Here is a 14,289-nt window from a genome sequence, read left to right as displayed (position 1 = left end):
ATATTATAATTGTGTGAAATACCTTCGGTACAGCGCCCATGACCCCCAGCTGTCAGCGGGGGAGAAGAGAAGGAAGAGCAGCGGGAGATCAGCTGAGCACCATACTGAAGGTATTTCACACTATTAAAATATAATGCTTGGCGCTTATGATCCACTCTGAGGGGGAGGGGCTGAGATTTCCTACTGACAGCTATGAGAAGAGAAGGAGAGCAGAGCGGGAGATTAGCTGAGCACTGAGCGGCGCTGTACCGAAGGTATTTCACACGATTAGATTACAGAAACACACATTGGACATTATGTAAAACAGTAATAAAGTGGATTCTAGGATTTCACAAACACTTCTACAACAGGATTAATGACAGGCAGGGAGGGAGATAAGACCTACCCCCAAAAAAAGCACTACTGTGTTTTTTGGTGCCAAAATTAATATAAGAACTAGGCTTATTTTCAGGGAAACACAGTGTTTCTCTGACTCTGGTGTGCACAAGAAATAGGTGTGTCATCAACGTTTTTGTACATAGGCGCCCCAACAGGTGTGTTTATGCTTGTATGTGATTGTATACAAAGGATGTAGCATTTTGTGTTTTTTTTGGGGGGGGGGGGGGCCCGTTTCTGGGGGTCCGTATAAGCAATTAGGCAGCTGTACAGCTGCTTCCATCCTATTACAGACAGTCAGCATGTGAAGTTTACAGACATTCCTGGCAGTGGAGTTGATTTACTAAAACTGGAGAGTGCAAAATCTGGTGCAGCTGTGCATGGTAGCCAATCAGCTGCTAACCTAAACTTGTTAAATTAAGCTTTGACATAAAAAAAAAAAAAACCTAGAAGCGGATTGGCTACGATGCACAGCTGCACCACATTCTGCACTCTCCAGTTTTAGTAAATCGACCTCATTGTTGGCAAACCACACCCCCTCTGACCCCCCCCCCCCCCCCCAACCACACACCCCCTGCCCCCCCACCACACACACGCCGCTGCTGTCAACATACAGTAGCAACAAACCCATTAAACATTCACAATGAAGTCTTTTGGCAACAATGACTTCAAGCAAGTGCTTTCGGTATCTCTGGATTAGATGTGCACAACATTCAGAAGGAAGTTTTGACCATTCCCCTTTACATAACTGCTTCATCTTAGACCCATTTGTAGGATGTCTGGTGTGAATGTCTCTCAAGGTCAATCCAAAGCATCTCTATAGGGTTAAGGTCTGAGATCTGACGGGTCCAATCCAAAAGGAGCATTTTATTTTTCTGAAGCTAGTCCGTGGTGGATTTTCCTCAATGCTTAGGGTCCTGTCCTGCTGCATCACCCAACTTCAGCTGGACAAAAGCCAGCCTGACATTATCCTGTAGGATATTTTAGTAATATTTTAGTAAAATTTTGAAATTAATTTTCTCTTCGATGGTGACAAGTGGTCCAGATAGGGTCCATTCACACCAGCGCGACTTGGTCGCCTGACAAGTCGCGGTCGGTCACTCGCCATTGAATAGTACAGGACCTGTTCTAATATGAGCGACACAAGTCCTGTACTACTTTGGGGCGACCTGGAGGCGACTTGCATTGACTTCAATTATATGAAGTCCCTGCAAGTCGTGCCGAGGTCGCGGTGCACAGGTCGCCCCAGCAAGTCGTGTCGCACCAGTCTGAATGGGCGCTTAGGCAGCAAAGCAAACCCAAATATTGATGTTCCCTCCACCATACTTAACCACTGGAATGATGCTGGTAAGCGCCCTTTTCTCGCCATACATAGAGCGGAGTGTTCTTCCTGAACAATTCAACTTTTGTTTTATCATTCCACAAAACATTTGCCATTAAGCAAAATTCCAGTTCATGGCAATTTTTTTTTTAGGAAAGCAGAGGCTTCCTTCTTGGTGTCCTGCTATAGACACCCTTGTCTGTTCAAGATTTATGTATGGTAGACTCATGAACAGGGATGTTTGCCGATTTTGTGAGGCATGGTTCACATCAGCTAATGTTTCTCATGAACAGCAACCTTCAAATGTTTGAGTGTCTGAAACTATTTGCATTACCACCTGATGACTTTTGTATATTATCCTCCAAACGTTGGGAGGTTTTGTGTTAAACTTAAAAAATAAATAAAAAAAATAGTAAACATTGAAATCTAAAATGTTTGAGTGTCTTATGTAGCTCTAAACCACACCTTCAAACAAATGCCATTAACTGGACTCCAGACTCCAATTAGCATTCAAAGTAATTAATCTATGGGTTCACTTGCTTTTTCCTATGAGACCTGCAATGCTTACAGCGGAAATGGACAGAAGTACAGCTGGACTTCCTCCGGCATATAAACAAAATAATTTACAAGACAAAAGTATGCCTGCATGAGAGGGGGGTCCTTTTGAGGAATGAGATGTGCCTACCTTAACCTATGAAGGTAATCCAGCCAGGAATTTGGCTGGAATGAAGTTTGTATTTTTGGTATTACATTATCACCCGTAACCTTAAAGCACGCTGGAAGATTTAGCCTCTGCTAAAACAGGTCCCGCCAAGTTGTGGTGAAAGTACCACGTTATAAATCACAAAAGGAGAAGAATGCAATCGCTTGGTTTTATTTTTACACTTTAAAATGAAACTAAATATACACTGTTTAATTGCCATCATCCCTTCTATGTATATAGATCATGCCACTGTATTTTACCCTATTGAATCATGTGATGGTTCCCAGGTCTTTCCTGTCCTCAGGGAAAGTTCTGAGGGAGGAGTTTCTAGTACTGTGCTTATGTATGTCGTCATGAACCACTGTGTATACGCCGACATATGTGACTCTTTAGTCACATAGCTGCACAGATATAACAGATATAAAAAAGAGGAAATGAACAACTTAGAAGGGAACTGAAACTGGAGCATGCTCAGTAGATGTCAACAGCTAGTCTACACAATCTCAGGCTGCAGCAGGGACACAGACAAGGAAAGTGGGACAGTAAATAGCAGGATCCATCAGGATTTTTGCAGTCCACAAAAAACAGTTGCTCTAGTGGATGAGTGAGTATGAACACAATGTAATATAGCAACTATTGACATTGTTTATTGATTTGAGTTTGACACTTGTGTCAAGTGTTGCATTTATAATATAATACTGTGTAGATGACTAAAATACATTCATCCAGTATTTTAAATATAAAAAACAAACACATCATTAAAGAAAAGCCATAATTAAACATATGCACACAAATAACAGTGTCAATCAAGGGCTTACAATCGGCAATGTATTATGTGTTATAGAGTAATACAATACAGGTAAACAAACTAAGCCTTTTATAGGACCCAAGCATCTTATTAAATTAAAATACACCACTTCTAAAATGCATCAAGTTGTTAGGAGAGCCACAGAAATACTCAGCACTGACTTTGAATATCACATCTATGCAAGCCATGAAAAAGAAGTGTACATTAACCTTTCCATTGCAAGACTTAAGTATTGAGCTTTGCTGTTAACCCCTTCACTGTCAGAAAGGCCTGATCTTACTAGGTGTTTTGGTTTCTCTTGAGACATTTGTTGCACTAAGTAAGAGTCCCTCAAGCAGTAAACGTTTTCAGATCAGCAAAGGCAGCTTTAAAATGTCTGAGTATAAGTACTTGTGTGTGTACAGTCCTAACAGCACAAGGATGTTTAAGCCTCCATTCACGCCAATGCAGGAGTGAAGGTGAGTGTGTTTTGGTACCGTCTTGCATAGGCCAGCCCATTCATTTCAGCTTTTTTTTTTTCTAATCTTATCACACCAAAATGCATGGTACTTTACCATGCATATTGGTGCAAGATTTTGCGCAGGTGAGCAAGATGTGCTGGGGTGCCATTAAAAATGAATGGCACTGCCACACACCTGCAAAAGGGATGTGCACATTACAATCAGCAATACCGATCTCCTGTAGCCACAACCTGTCTACATGTATATGCACTCAAGCAATTGCTGCATATCATTTCTCACTGCAGGTTTCCTAATGGTGACGGTTTGGCAAGGTGACAAAGGAGCACAACTGAAAGCCAGGAACAGAGCGTTGTCCATTTATAGGAGGAACTGTCTGTTAAAATTGCTGCAGCGATCTGTACTCATCTGATGGACCATCATGTTTCTTGGGAGATATGTTAAAGTAGATGACCCAGTCACTCAAACGTTTTAACCCTTCATGTCCAGCTGTACACATTTGGCAAGACAGTATAAAGCCCAGTCCATGCTGCCACATTTATGTGGAGATTTAAGGTGTTAAAACTTCTATGAGTGCCTGGGTTCCCATCAACATTTTTATTTATCACGTGTGATATAAGCTGTATTAAATTCCAGTCTGAGAGCTTATTTCTTCTCTATGCTTGCTTCCCTTCTCTGGACTCTACGGGACTACAGGGAATGTACATTGGTGTAAGGGAATGTACATTGTATATACACCAAGCGGTCATAGCACGATTACCCACCTAATATGGAGTAGGTTCCGTTTTTGCTGCCAAAACAGCCCTGTCCGGTCAAGGCATGGAAGCCACTGGACCTCTGAAGGCATGCTGTGGTATCTAGCCCCAAGCCCTTAGTAGCAGATCCTTTAAATACTGGGAGTTGCGAGGTGGGGCCTTCATGGTTCAGATTTGTTTTTTCAGCACATCTCACAGATGTACTATTAGACTGGTATCTGGAGAATTTGGAGGACAAGTCAACACCAAACTCTGTGTTCCTCAACCCATTCTTGAATCATTTTTGCAGTGTGTAAGGGTGCCTTATCATACTACAAGTGGCCACTGCTATGAGGGTATAGAGTACTTGGTCAGCAAAAATATTTAGGTAGGTGTCAATCCACATGAATGGCAAGACCCAAGGTTTCCCAACAGGACATTGTCCAAAGCATCACACTGCCTCTGCCAGCTTGTCTCCTTCCCATACTGCATCCTGGTGCCATCTCTTCCCCAGGTAAATAATGCACACACAACCCCCCAACCACATGACGTAAAAGAAAACCTGATTAATCAGGCATGGCCACATACTTCCATTGCTCTATGGTTCAGTTCTGATGTTCAAATACCCAACGTAGGCGCTTTGGACATGAGTCAGCATGGGTCTTAGCCATTGGCCCAAATTCTTACACTTCCCATTTTTTCTGTTTTCAACACATCAACTTCAGGGACAACATGCACTGGCTGACTAATTCATCCCACCCACTTTCAGATACTATTATAAGGTGATAATCAGTGTAATTACTTTAACCTGTCAGTGGTCAGAAAGTTATGGCTGATTACTGTATATATGACAATAGCACCTGCTCTGCATATACTATAGGGCTTGTACTCTGTATTTATTATTATTAATATATATATATATATATATATATATATATATATATATATATATATATATATATATATATATATATATATATATATCACACACACACGGGCCACATTATTAGGTACACCTGTTCAATTGCTTGGTACCACAAATTGTTAATCAGCCAATCACATGGCAGCAACTCAATGCATTTATGCATCTAGACTTGGTGAAGACGACTTGCTGGATTTCAAACAGAGCATCAAAATGGGGAAGAAAGTAGATTTAAGTGACTTTGAAATGTGGCATAGTAGTTGGTGCCAGATGGGCTGGTCTGAGTATTTAAAAAACTGCTGATCTACTGGGATTTTCACGCACAACCATTTCTAGGGTTTACAAAGAATGGTCCAAATAAGAGAAAATGTCCAGTGAGCGGCAGTTGTGTGGATGAAAATGCCTTTTTGAGATCAAAGGTCAGAGGAGAATGGGCATACTGGTTTGAGATGATAGAAAGGCAACAGTAACTCAAATAACCACTTGTTACAGCCAAGGTATGCAGAATACCATCTCTGAACGAACAACACATTGAACCTTGAAGCTGATGGGTTACAGCAACATAAGACCACAACGGGTACCACTCCTGTCAGCTAAAAACTGAAAACTGAGGCTATAATTCGCACAGTCTCACCAAATTTGGACAATAGAAGAGTGGCTGATCTGATGAGTCTTAAATCAGCTGCGAGATTCAGATGATAGGGTCAGAATTTGGTGTAAACAATATAAAAGCATGGATCCATCCTGCCTTGTATTAACGATTCAGGCTGGTGGTGGTAGAACGATGTGGGGGATATTTTCTTGGCACACATTGAGCCCATTAGTACTTCTTGAGCATAGTTTAAACGTCATGGCCTACCTAAGTATTGTTGCTGACCATGTCCATCCCTTTATGACTACAGTGTACTCATCTTCTGATGGCTCCTTCCAACAGGATAATGCACCAATGTCACGAAGTTCAAATCATCTTAAAATGCTTGAACTCCAATGGCCTCCACAGTCACCAGATCTCAATCCAATATAGCACATTTTGGATGTAGTGGAACAGATTCGTATCATGGATGTGCAGTCAACAAATCTGCAGCAACTGTGTGATGCTATCATGTCAATATGGACCAAAATCTGTGGAGGGATGTTTCCAACACCTTGCTGAATCTATGCCATGAAGAATAAAATTAGTTCTGCAGGCAAAAGGGGTCCAACCCCGTACTAGCAGGGTGTACCTAATAAAGTGGCCAGTGAGTTTGTATAAGACATACATATATATATATATATATATATATATATATATATATATATATATATATATATATATATATATATATATATATATATACACATACACACACATACACATATATATACATACATACACACACACATATATATACATACATACATACATACACACACAGGTGCATTTAAAAAAACTTGAATATTAACCGCTAATTTATTTCAGTAATTGAAAACAAAGTGAAAATCATTATATAGATTCATTACACAGAGTGATATATTTCAAGCATTTCTTTTAATTTTGATGATGACTAACAGCTAGTGAAAACCCAAAATTCAGTATGTCAGTAAATTAGAATATTGTAGACTCATGGTGTCACACTCTAATCAGCTAATTAACTCAAAACATCTGTAAAGGTTTCCTGAGCCTTTAATTGGTCTCTAAGCCTGGTTCAGTAGGTTATCATGGGGAAGACTGTCCACTTGACAGTTGTCCAGAAGACAGTCATTGGCACCCTCCAAGAGGAGGGTTAGGCCCCTTTCACACAAGCGGACCGTTCAGATCTGCCTGTCCCTTTCACACAGGCGGTCCCCCCATGCATTCCTATGGGGCATCGGATGTCAGCGGAGACATGTCCGGTGACATCCGACCCGATCCATCAAATCTGGACAGATGGAAACCCTATTTTCCATCCGTCCAGCGGATCGGATGGGATCGGGTGAGAACGGACCGACGGGCCGTTCCCATCCGATTTCCCCCATAGAGATGCATGGGGAACTGACAGCTGTGTCTCCGCACACAGCGCTGAGACACAGCTGTCCTCCTGCTGCTCAGTGGGGGATCGGCAGCTCGATCCCCCGCTGAGAAAAACGGACGGAGTGTGTGAAAGGAGCCTAAGTCTCAAAAGGTCATTGCTAAAGAACCTGGCTGTTCTCAGAGGGCTGTATCCAAACATATTAATGGAGGGTTAAGTGGAAGGAAAAAGTGTGGTAGATAACCTCAGCCTTGAGAGGATTGTGAAGCAAAGGCCATTGAAGAATTTTGGGGAGATTCACAAGGAGTAGACTATGGCTGGTGCCAGTGCTTCAAGAGCCACCACACACAGACGTATCCAGGACATGGGCTACAACTGTCCCATTCCTCATGTCAAGCCACTCCTTAACCAAAGGCAACGTCAGATGCGTCTTACCTGGGCTAAGGAGAAAAAGGGACTGGACTGTAGATCAGTGGTCCAAAATCCTATTTTTGGATTAAAGTAAATTTTGCATTTCAGTTGGAAATGAAGGTTCCAGAGTCTGTAGGAAGAGTGGAGAAGCACAGAGTCCAAGTTGCATGAAGTCCAGTGTGAAGTTTCTACAGCCAGTGATGATTTGGGGAGCCATGTCATCTGCTGGTGTTGGTCCACTGTGTTTTATCAAGTCCAAAGTCAGCGCAGCCCTCAACCAGGAAATTCTAGAGCACTTCATGCTTCCCTCTTCTGACCAGCTTTATGGAGTTGCTGAATTCATTTTCCAGCAGGACTTGGCACCTGCCTACACTGCCAATGCCTGGTGTAATGATCATGGTATCACTGTGCTTGATTGGCCAGCAAACTTGCCTGACCTAAACCCCATAAAGAATCTGTAAAGTATTGTCAAGAGGAAGATGAGAAACACCAGACCCAACATTGCAGATGAGCTGGAAGCTACTATCAAAGCAACCTGAGCTTCCATAACACCTCAGCAGTGCCAGAGACTGATCGCCTCCATGCCATGCCACATTAATGCAGTAATTAATGCAAAAGAAGCCCTCACCAAGTACTGAGTGCATACTATACTGTACATGGACATACTTTTCCATAAGCCAACATTTCTTTATTAAAACCTTTTTTTTTTTTTATTGGTCCTATGTAATCTAATTTGCATAGAATTTTGGGTTTTCACTAGCTGTAAGCAATAATCATCAACATTGAAAGAAAAGCTTGAGATACGGTATTTCACTCTGTGTATAACGCATCTATAAGAGTTTAACTATTTGAATTACTGGAATAAATTAACTTTTTGATGATATTCTAATTTTATGACATGCACTTTTACATTTTGTTTACACACTACAGGGATTGTGCTCTGTATTTATACTACAGAGATTGTATAGTGTGGTGTGTACATATATATATATATATATATATATATATATATATATATATATATACTACAGGGTATATATACTACACTGTATATTAACACAGAAAAGTGTCCACATTCCAAAACGTCTTGCTCAATATGTTGAATATATATACACACACCGTATAGGGCAGGGGTCTTCAAACTATGGCCCTCCAGTTGTTCAGAAACTACAATTCCCATCATGCTTAGTCATGTCTGGGAATGAAAGTCAGAGTTTTACAATGCCTCATAGGATGTGTAGTTCTGCAACAGCTGGAGGGCCGTCGTTTGAGGACCCCTGGCATTGGGCTTGTACGCAGATTTTAGGTATAGCCACATATTATGGATGGTATAGTTTCTATAGACGCTGTACTAGAATGGATGTAGTGGATTATAGAACTTGTACACTTATGCCGACTTTTGTCCAGAGTTGTGTTTTGTTGGTTGGAATGTGCCTAGACTGCACACAAATTTTCTCGGCCAACAAAAATCTACTTCAGAAGTGATGTCATGTGCTGGTTAACTTTCCGTGTGCTTTTTCTTCTCTGAGCATGCCCAGTGTTGCTCATCAGATTTTTGTCCCGAAATCTGTACTGACTGAAGGAAAATCGGCTGTTGTGTTGACGGCCAACAAAAATTTTATAGCCTGCACACCAGATTTTTTTCGGCCGAAAAGTCGGAGTCGGTTGTCGGAAGCATCATACTAACAAGCCGAAAATCGGCAGATCGGACGTTGGCCGAAAATTCCCGGCCAATAATCGATGCGTGTGTACGGGGCTTTAGTCTAGGTATTTTCACACACTATGGATGGTATAGTTTCTATAGACGCTGTACTAGAATGGCCATAGTGTATTATAGGACTTGTAGTCTAGGTATTTTCACACACACTATGGATGGTATAGTGTCTATAGACATTGTTAACCACTTAAGCCCCGGAGGATTTGGCTGCTAAACGACCAGGGGGTATTTTGCGATTCGGCACTGCATGACTTTAACGGACAATTGCGCGGTCGTGCAACGCTGTACCTAAACGAATTTGGCGTCCTTTTTTTCCCACAAACAGAGCTTTCTTTTGGCGGTATTTGATCACCTGTGCGATTTTTTGATCACGCGCTATAAACAAAAAAAGAGCGTAAATTTTGCAAAAATAGCAATATTTTTCCCTTTTTTTTATATGAAATTCCCCCCAAAAAAAATGTAAAAATCAAAATTTTTTAACATTTTCGGCCAATTTGTTTTATGCTACCTATGTTTGGTAAAAAAAAAAAAAAAAAAAAAAAATCGCAAAAAGCGTATTTTGATTGGTTTGCGCAAAAGTTATTGCGTTTACGAACAAAGGGAAAGATTTTTGTCATTTTTGTTGTTTTTTTTTTTTAACGCGTAATGGCGGCGATCTGCGATTTTTTTGCGGTACTGCGACATTGCGGCGGACAGATAGGACCCTTGACTGACATTTTTGGGGTTACCAGTGACATTTCTACAGTAATCAGTGCTATATATATGCACTGTTACTGTAAAAATACACTGGTAGTGAAGGGGTTAACTTTATTTGAGAGGGAGGGGCTGTGTGTGTCCCTAGGGGCGTGATTCTAACTGTGATTGGCTGTGGCTTCAACTGTATGCAGAGTGATCAACGGATCTACATAGTAGATCCATATGATCATCTCTCATACAGAGGGGAGAATGACAGGCAGCTTGTTTACACAAGCTGCCTGACTTTCTCCCTCTCCCCCGCCGATCGCAGAGTGGCCGGCGGACATCGGGTCCACCGGTCACACGCACGGGGGGAGCCGTGACCACGCGGGAGCGCGCCTCCGGCGGCGCGCGCTCGCTCCCTAGACCCTCACAAGCTAGTGATGTAGCCCTACGTCACTTTGCCTGTGAGGAGCTGACCGCCGACGTAGATAGTCGTGCGGCGGTCGGCAAGTGGTTAAAGAATTGCCATAGCGCATTATAGGGCTTATACACTAAAGGCCCGTACACAGGATAAGAAAATCTGAAGGGAAATTTCGTCCGACGAACGATCTGCCGATTTTCGGATTGTTAGTATGGTGCTTTCGACAGCCAATTACAGATTTTCGGACGACAAAAACTGAATGTGCAGGCTATAAAAATGTTTATCGTCCGTCAACACAACGTCCGATTTTCGTTTCATTAGTACAGTTTGACAGAAAAAAATCTTGAGAGCAAGACTAGGCATGCTCAGAGACGAAAGAACACATACAAAGCAATCCAACACATGACATCACTTCTGAAGTAGAATTCTGTTGTACGGGAAAATTCGTATGAAAAAAACCTCTTCACTTTCCACATCAGACTAGCATGCAACAAAAGAACGTTCTTTAGGGCTTTAGTCTAGGTATTTTCACACACTATGGATAGTATAGTTTCTATACATGCTGTAATATAATGGGTGTACCCTTATTACAGGGCCTGTATATGTATCTGTGTATACTGATCCCAGTGAGGTGTCCTTAGTTGTACAGACTGGGAAGGGGTCCCCTTGTACAGTGCAGTCACACACAGGCCTGTCTATCAGCGGAGGAGTCAGAGCAGCCCCTGGAAACAGAAGTGATCAGACTGGGTTACATTAGGTAATTGTCATGAGCTTCCAACCGACCTATCGATGAGAATGTTGTTGTCTCCCATCCATGGGATGAGGTGCCGACCCTGCTCATGGTACAGGGCCTTCTCGTCGTCCCGGAACACCTTGCAGGCATAGCCGAACACCAGCAGGTCCGCCACCGCCTGCTGCTTCCCGCTGCTCTTCTTCCGCGGAGCCCCCGCGAACATCCTGTCCTCTGTCCGTAAGACAACACCACAGGGGGATACACCGAAGGCCTCCGGTCCTCTGCGAGCCCGGGTACAAGATGGTGGCGTACACACTTCCGTTTCCTATTCCGCAGATTCCACACGCTGCTCCAAGTTCCTCCCGTCCCCTGAAGGTCTAAAATAAATGCAACACTTAACAATACCGGAATAAAACACACCGAAGTAGCGGATACAGCATCTGCTTGATATAATGTAGTTATCTTTTTTTTTGGTTTGCAGAAAAGGGAAAGTGTGGAAGCAGAAATAATTTATTTCCGCCAATCCCAATATGGCGGCTGACAGTTGATTTCTTATTAGGGAGGCGGGGTTGTGTGCTCAGAGCTGGGATTGCTCTTTCTCAGTGTTTCATTTGCTCTTTTACGTGTCTGGTTTCATATAACAGAATTAAACCACCAGAAATATAAACACGAATTGGCCACTCAGCGCTTTTTGCCATTATGTTCAAGTATGCTTATGACTGAATTCACACTGTGTGCGGTGTATGGTGCAGGTAAGACTATAAAACAGGGTCAAACTCAATTTCATTGTGGGCCGCATCAGTAGTATGTTTGCCCTCAAAGGGCCAGTTGCATCTCAGGTGTGCCTTGCACAAAGTGCAGGGTTTAGGGGAGTGCTATGTACCGATTGCAGGGTTCAGGGGTGTGCTATGTACAGATTGCAGGGTTCAGGAGTGTGCTATGTACAGATTGCAGGGTTCAGGGGAGTGCTATGTACAGATTGCAGGGTTCAGGGGTGTGCTATGTACAGATTGCAGGGTTCATGGGTGTGCTATGTACAGATTGCAGGGTTCAGGAGTGTGTTACGTACAGAGTTCAGGATTAAACTAATACAAAGTGCAGGGGTACGCTATGCATAGAGTGCAAGGTTCAGGGTTACGCTAATACAATGTGCAGGGTTTAGTGGTGCGTTATGTACAGAGTGCAGGGTTCAGGAGTGTACTATGTACAGAGTGCAGGGTTCAGGGGTGCGCTATGTGCATAATGCAGGGGTGCGCTATGTATAGAGTGCAAGGTTCAGGGTTATGCTAATACAGTGTGCAGGGTTTAGGGGTGTGCTATGTACAGAGTGCACGGTTCAGGAGTGTACTATGTACAGAGTGCACGGTTCAGGAGTGTACTATGTACAGAGTGCAGGGTTCAGAGCTGCACAATGTACAGAGTGCAGGGTTCAGGAGTGTGTTACATTCAGAGTGCAGGGTTTAGGGATGTGCTACATACAGAGTTCAGGAGTGTGTTATGTACAAAGTGCAGGGTTCAGGGGTGCTCTATGTACAGAGTGCAGGGTTCACGGTTACGCTATTTATAGAGTTCAAGGTTCAGGATTACGCTAATACAATGTGCGGGGTTCAGGGGTGCGCTATGTACAGAATGCAGGGTTGAGGGATGCGCTGTGTACAGAGTGCAGGGTTCAGGATTATGCTAATACAATGTGCAGGGTTCAGGGGTGTGTTATGTACAGAGTTCATGATTATGCTACATTCAGAGTGCAGTGTTCAGGAGTGCGCTACGTGCAGGGTTCAGGGGTGTGCTACATACAGACTGTAGGGTTCAGGAGTGTGTTATGTACAGAGTGCAGGGTTCAGGAATGTGTTACATACAGAGTGCAGGGTTTAGGGGTGCATTACATACAGAGTGCAGAGTTCAGGAGTGTGTTACGTACAGAGTGCAGGGTTTAGGGGTGCGCTACATATAGAGTGCAGGGTTCAGGGGTGCATTACATACAGAGTGCAGAGTTCAGGAGTGTGTTACGTACAGAGTGCAGGGTTTAGGGGTGCGCTACATATAGAGGGCAGGGTTCAGGGGTGTGCTACATACAGACTGTAGGGTTCAGGAGTGTGTTACGTACAGAGTGCAGGGTTCAGGAATGTGTTACATACAGAGTGCAGGGTTTAGAGGTCTGCTACGTACACAGTGCAAGGTTCAGGAGTGTGTTACGTACAGAGTTCAGGATTAAACTACGTACAGGGTTAAAGTGAGAGTGATAACACCAAATTAACACACCTGCTCCCCATTCACACCTAAGCTCTTGTAACAATAACGAGCCACATGACACCGGGGAGGGGAATTGGCTAATTGGGCCCAATTTGGACATTTTCACTTATGGCGCTTTTCCACTGCATGGAACCGTACCGGTTCGGCACGCTTTTGTGCTTTTCCACTGCGATACCGCATGGTATAGGGTAGGAACGGTTCGGTACGGTACGGTATAGGTTTGCTTTTCCACTGCATGGAACCGAACGGTAGGGTACGGCTCTGAAAAAACAGTACCTACTCGATTGTGGTTCCAACAGGTACCAAACTGGTACCATATCCCACAATCCTTTGCATGCAGTCACTACTAGCCACTGATTGGTCAGAGAATCACACCCACCCCGTTGTTATCCCACCCACTTAACTTTAGTACTACTTTAGTGGAAAAGCAAACCTATACCGTACCGTACCAAACCGTTCCGACACTATACCATGCGGTACCAGCAGTGGAAAAGCAAACCGGGCCAAGCAGGGCCGAGTAGAGCCGAGCCGGTACTAGCCGGTACTTGCAGTGGAAAAGTGCCATTAGAGGTGTACTCACTTTTGTTGCCAGCGGTTTAGACATTAATGGCTGTGTGTTGAGTTATTTTAAGGGGACAGCAAACTTACACTGTTATACAATCTGTACACTCACTACTTTACATTGTAGCAAAGTGTAATTTCTTCAGTGTTGTCACATGAAAAGATATAATAAAATATTTACAAATATGTGAGGGGTGTACTCGCTA

The 14,289-nt window shown here is 43.1% G+C and overlaps 1 protein-coding gene across 1 annotated transcript in view; it reads right to left on the bottom strand.

Annotated features, from left to right (window-relative positions):
• Positions 1 to 11,581, bottom strand: part of SFSWAP (splicing factor SWAP) — a 255,941-nt gene extending 244,360 nt beyond the window's left edge. The window contains exon 1 of the mRNA XM_082267458.1: positions 11,320 to 11,581. Within this exon, the coding sequence (XP_082123584.1) occupies positions 11,320 to 11,492 (173 nt within the window). The 5' untranslated portion in view covers positions 11,493 to 11,581. The remainder of the gene's footprint in view (positions 1 to 11,319) is intronic.
• Positions 11,582 to 14,289: the final 2,708 nt, after the last annotated feature.

This window comes from Pelophylax lessonae (genome assembly GCF_965119305.1).
Source record: "Pelophylax lessonae genome assembly, chromosome: 1".
Taxonomy (NCBI): domain Eukaryota; kingdom Metazoa; phylum Chordata; class Amphibia; order Anura; family Ranidae; genus Pelophylax; species Pelophylax lessonae.
The sequence above is the reverse complement of the archived record's forward strand: the minus strand, read 5'-3'. Positions and strand labels throughout refer to the sequence as shown.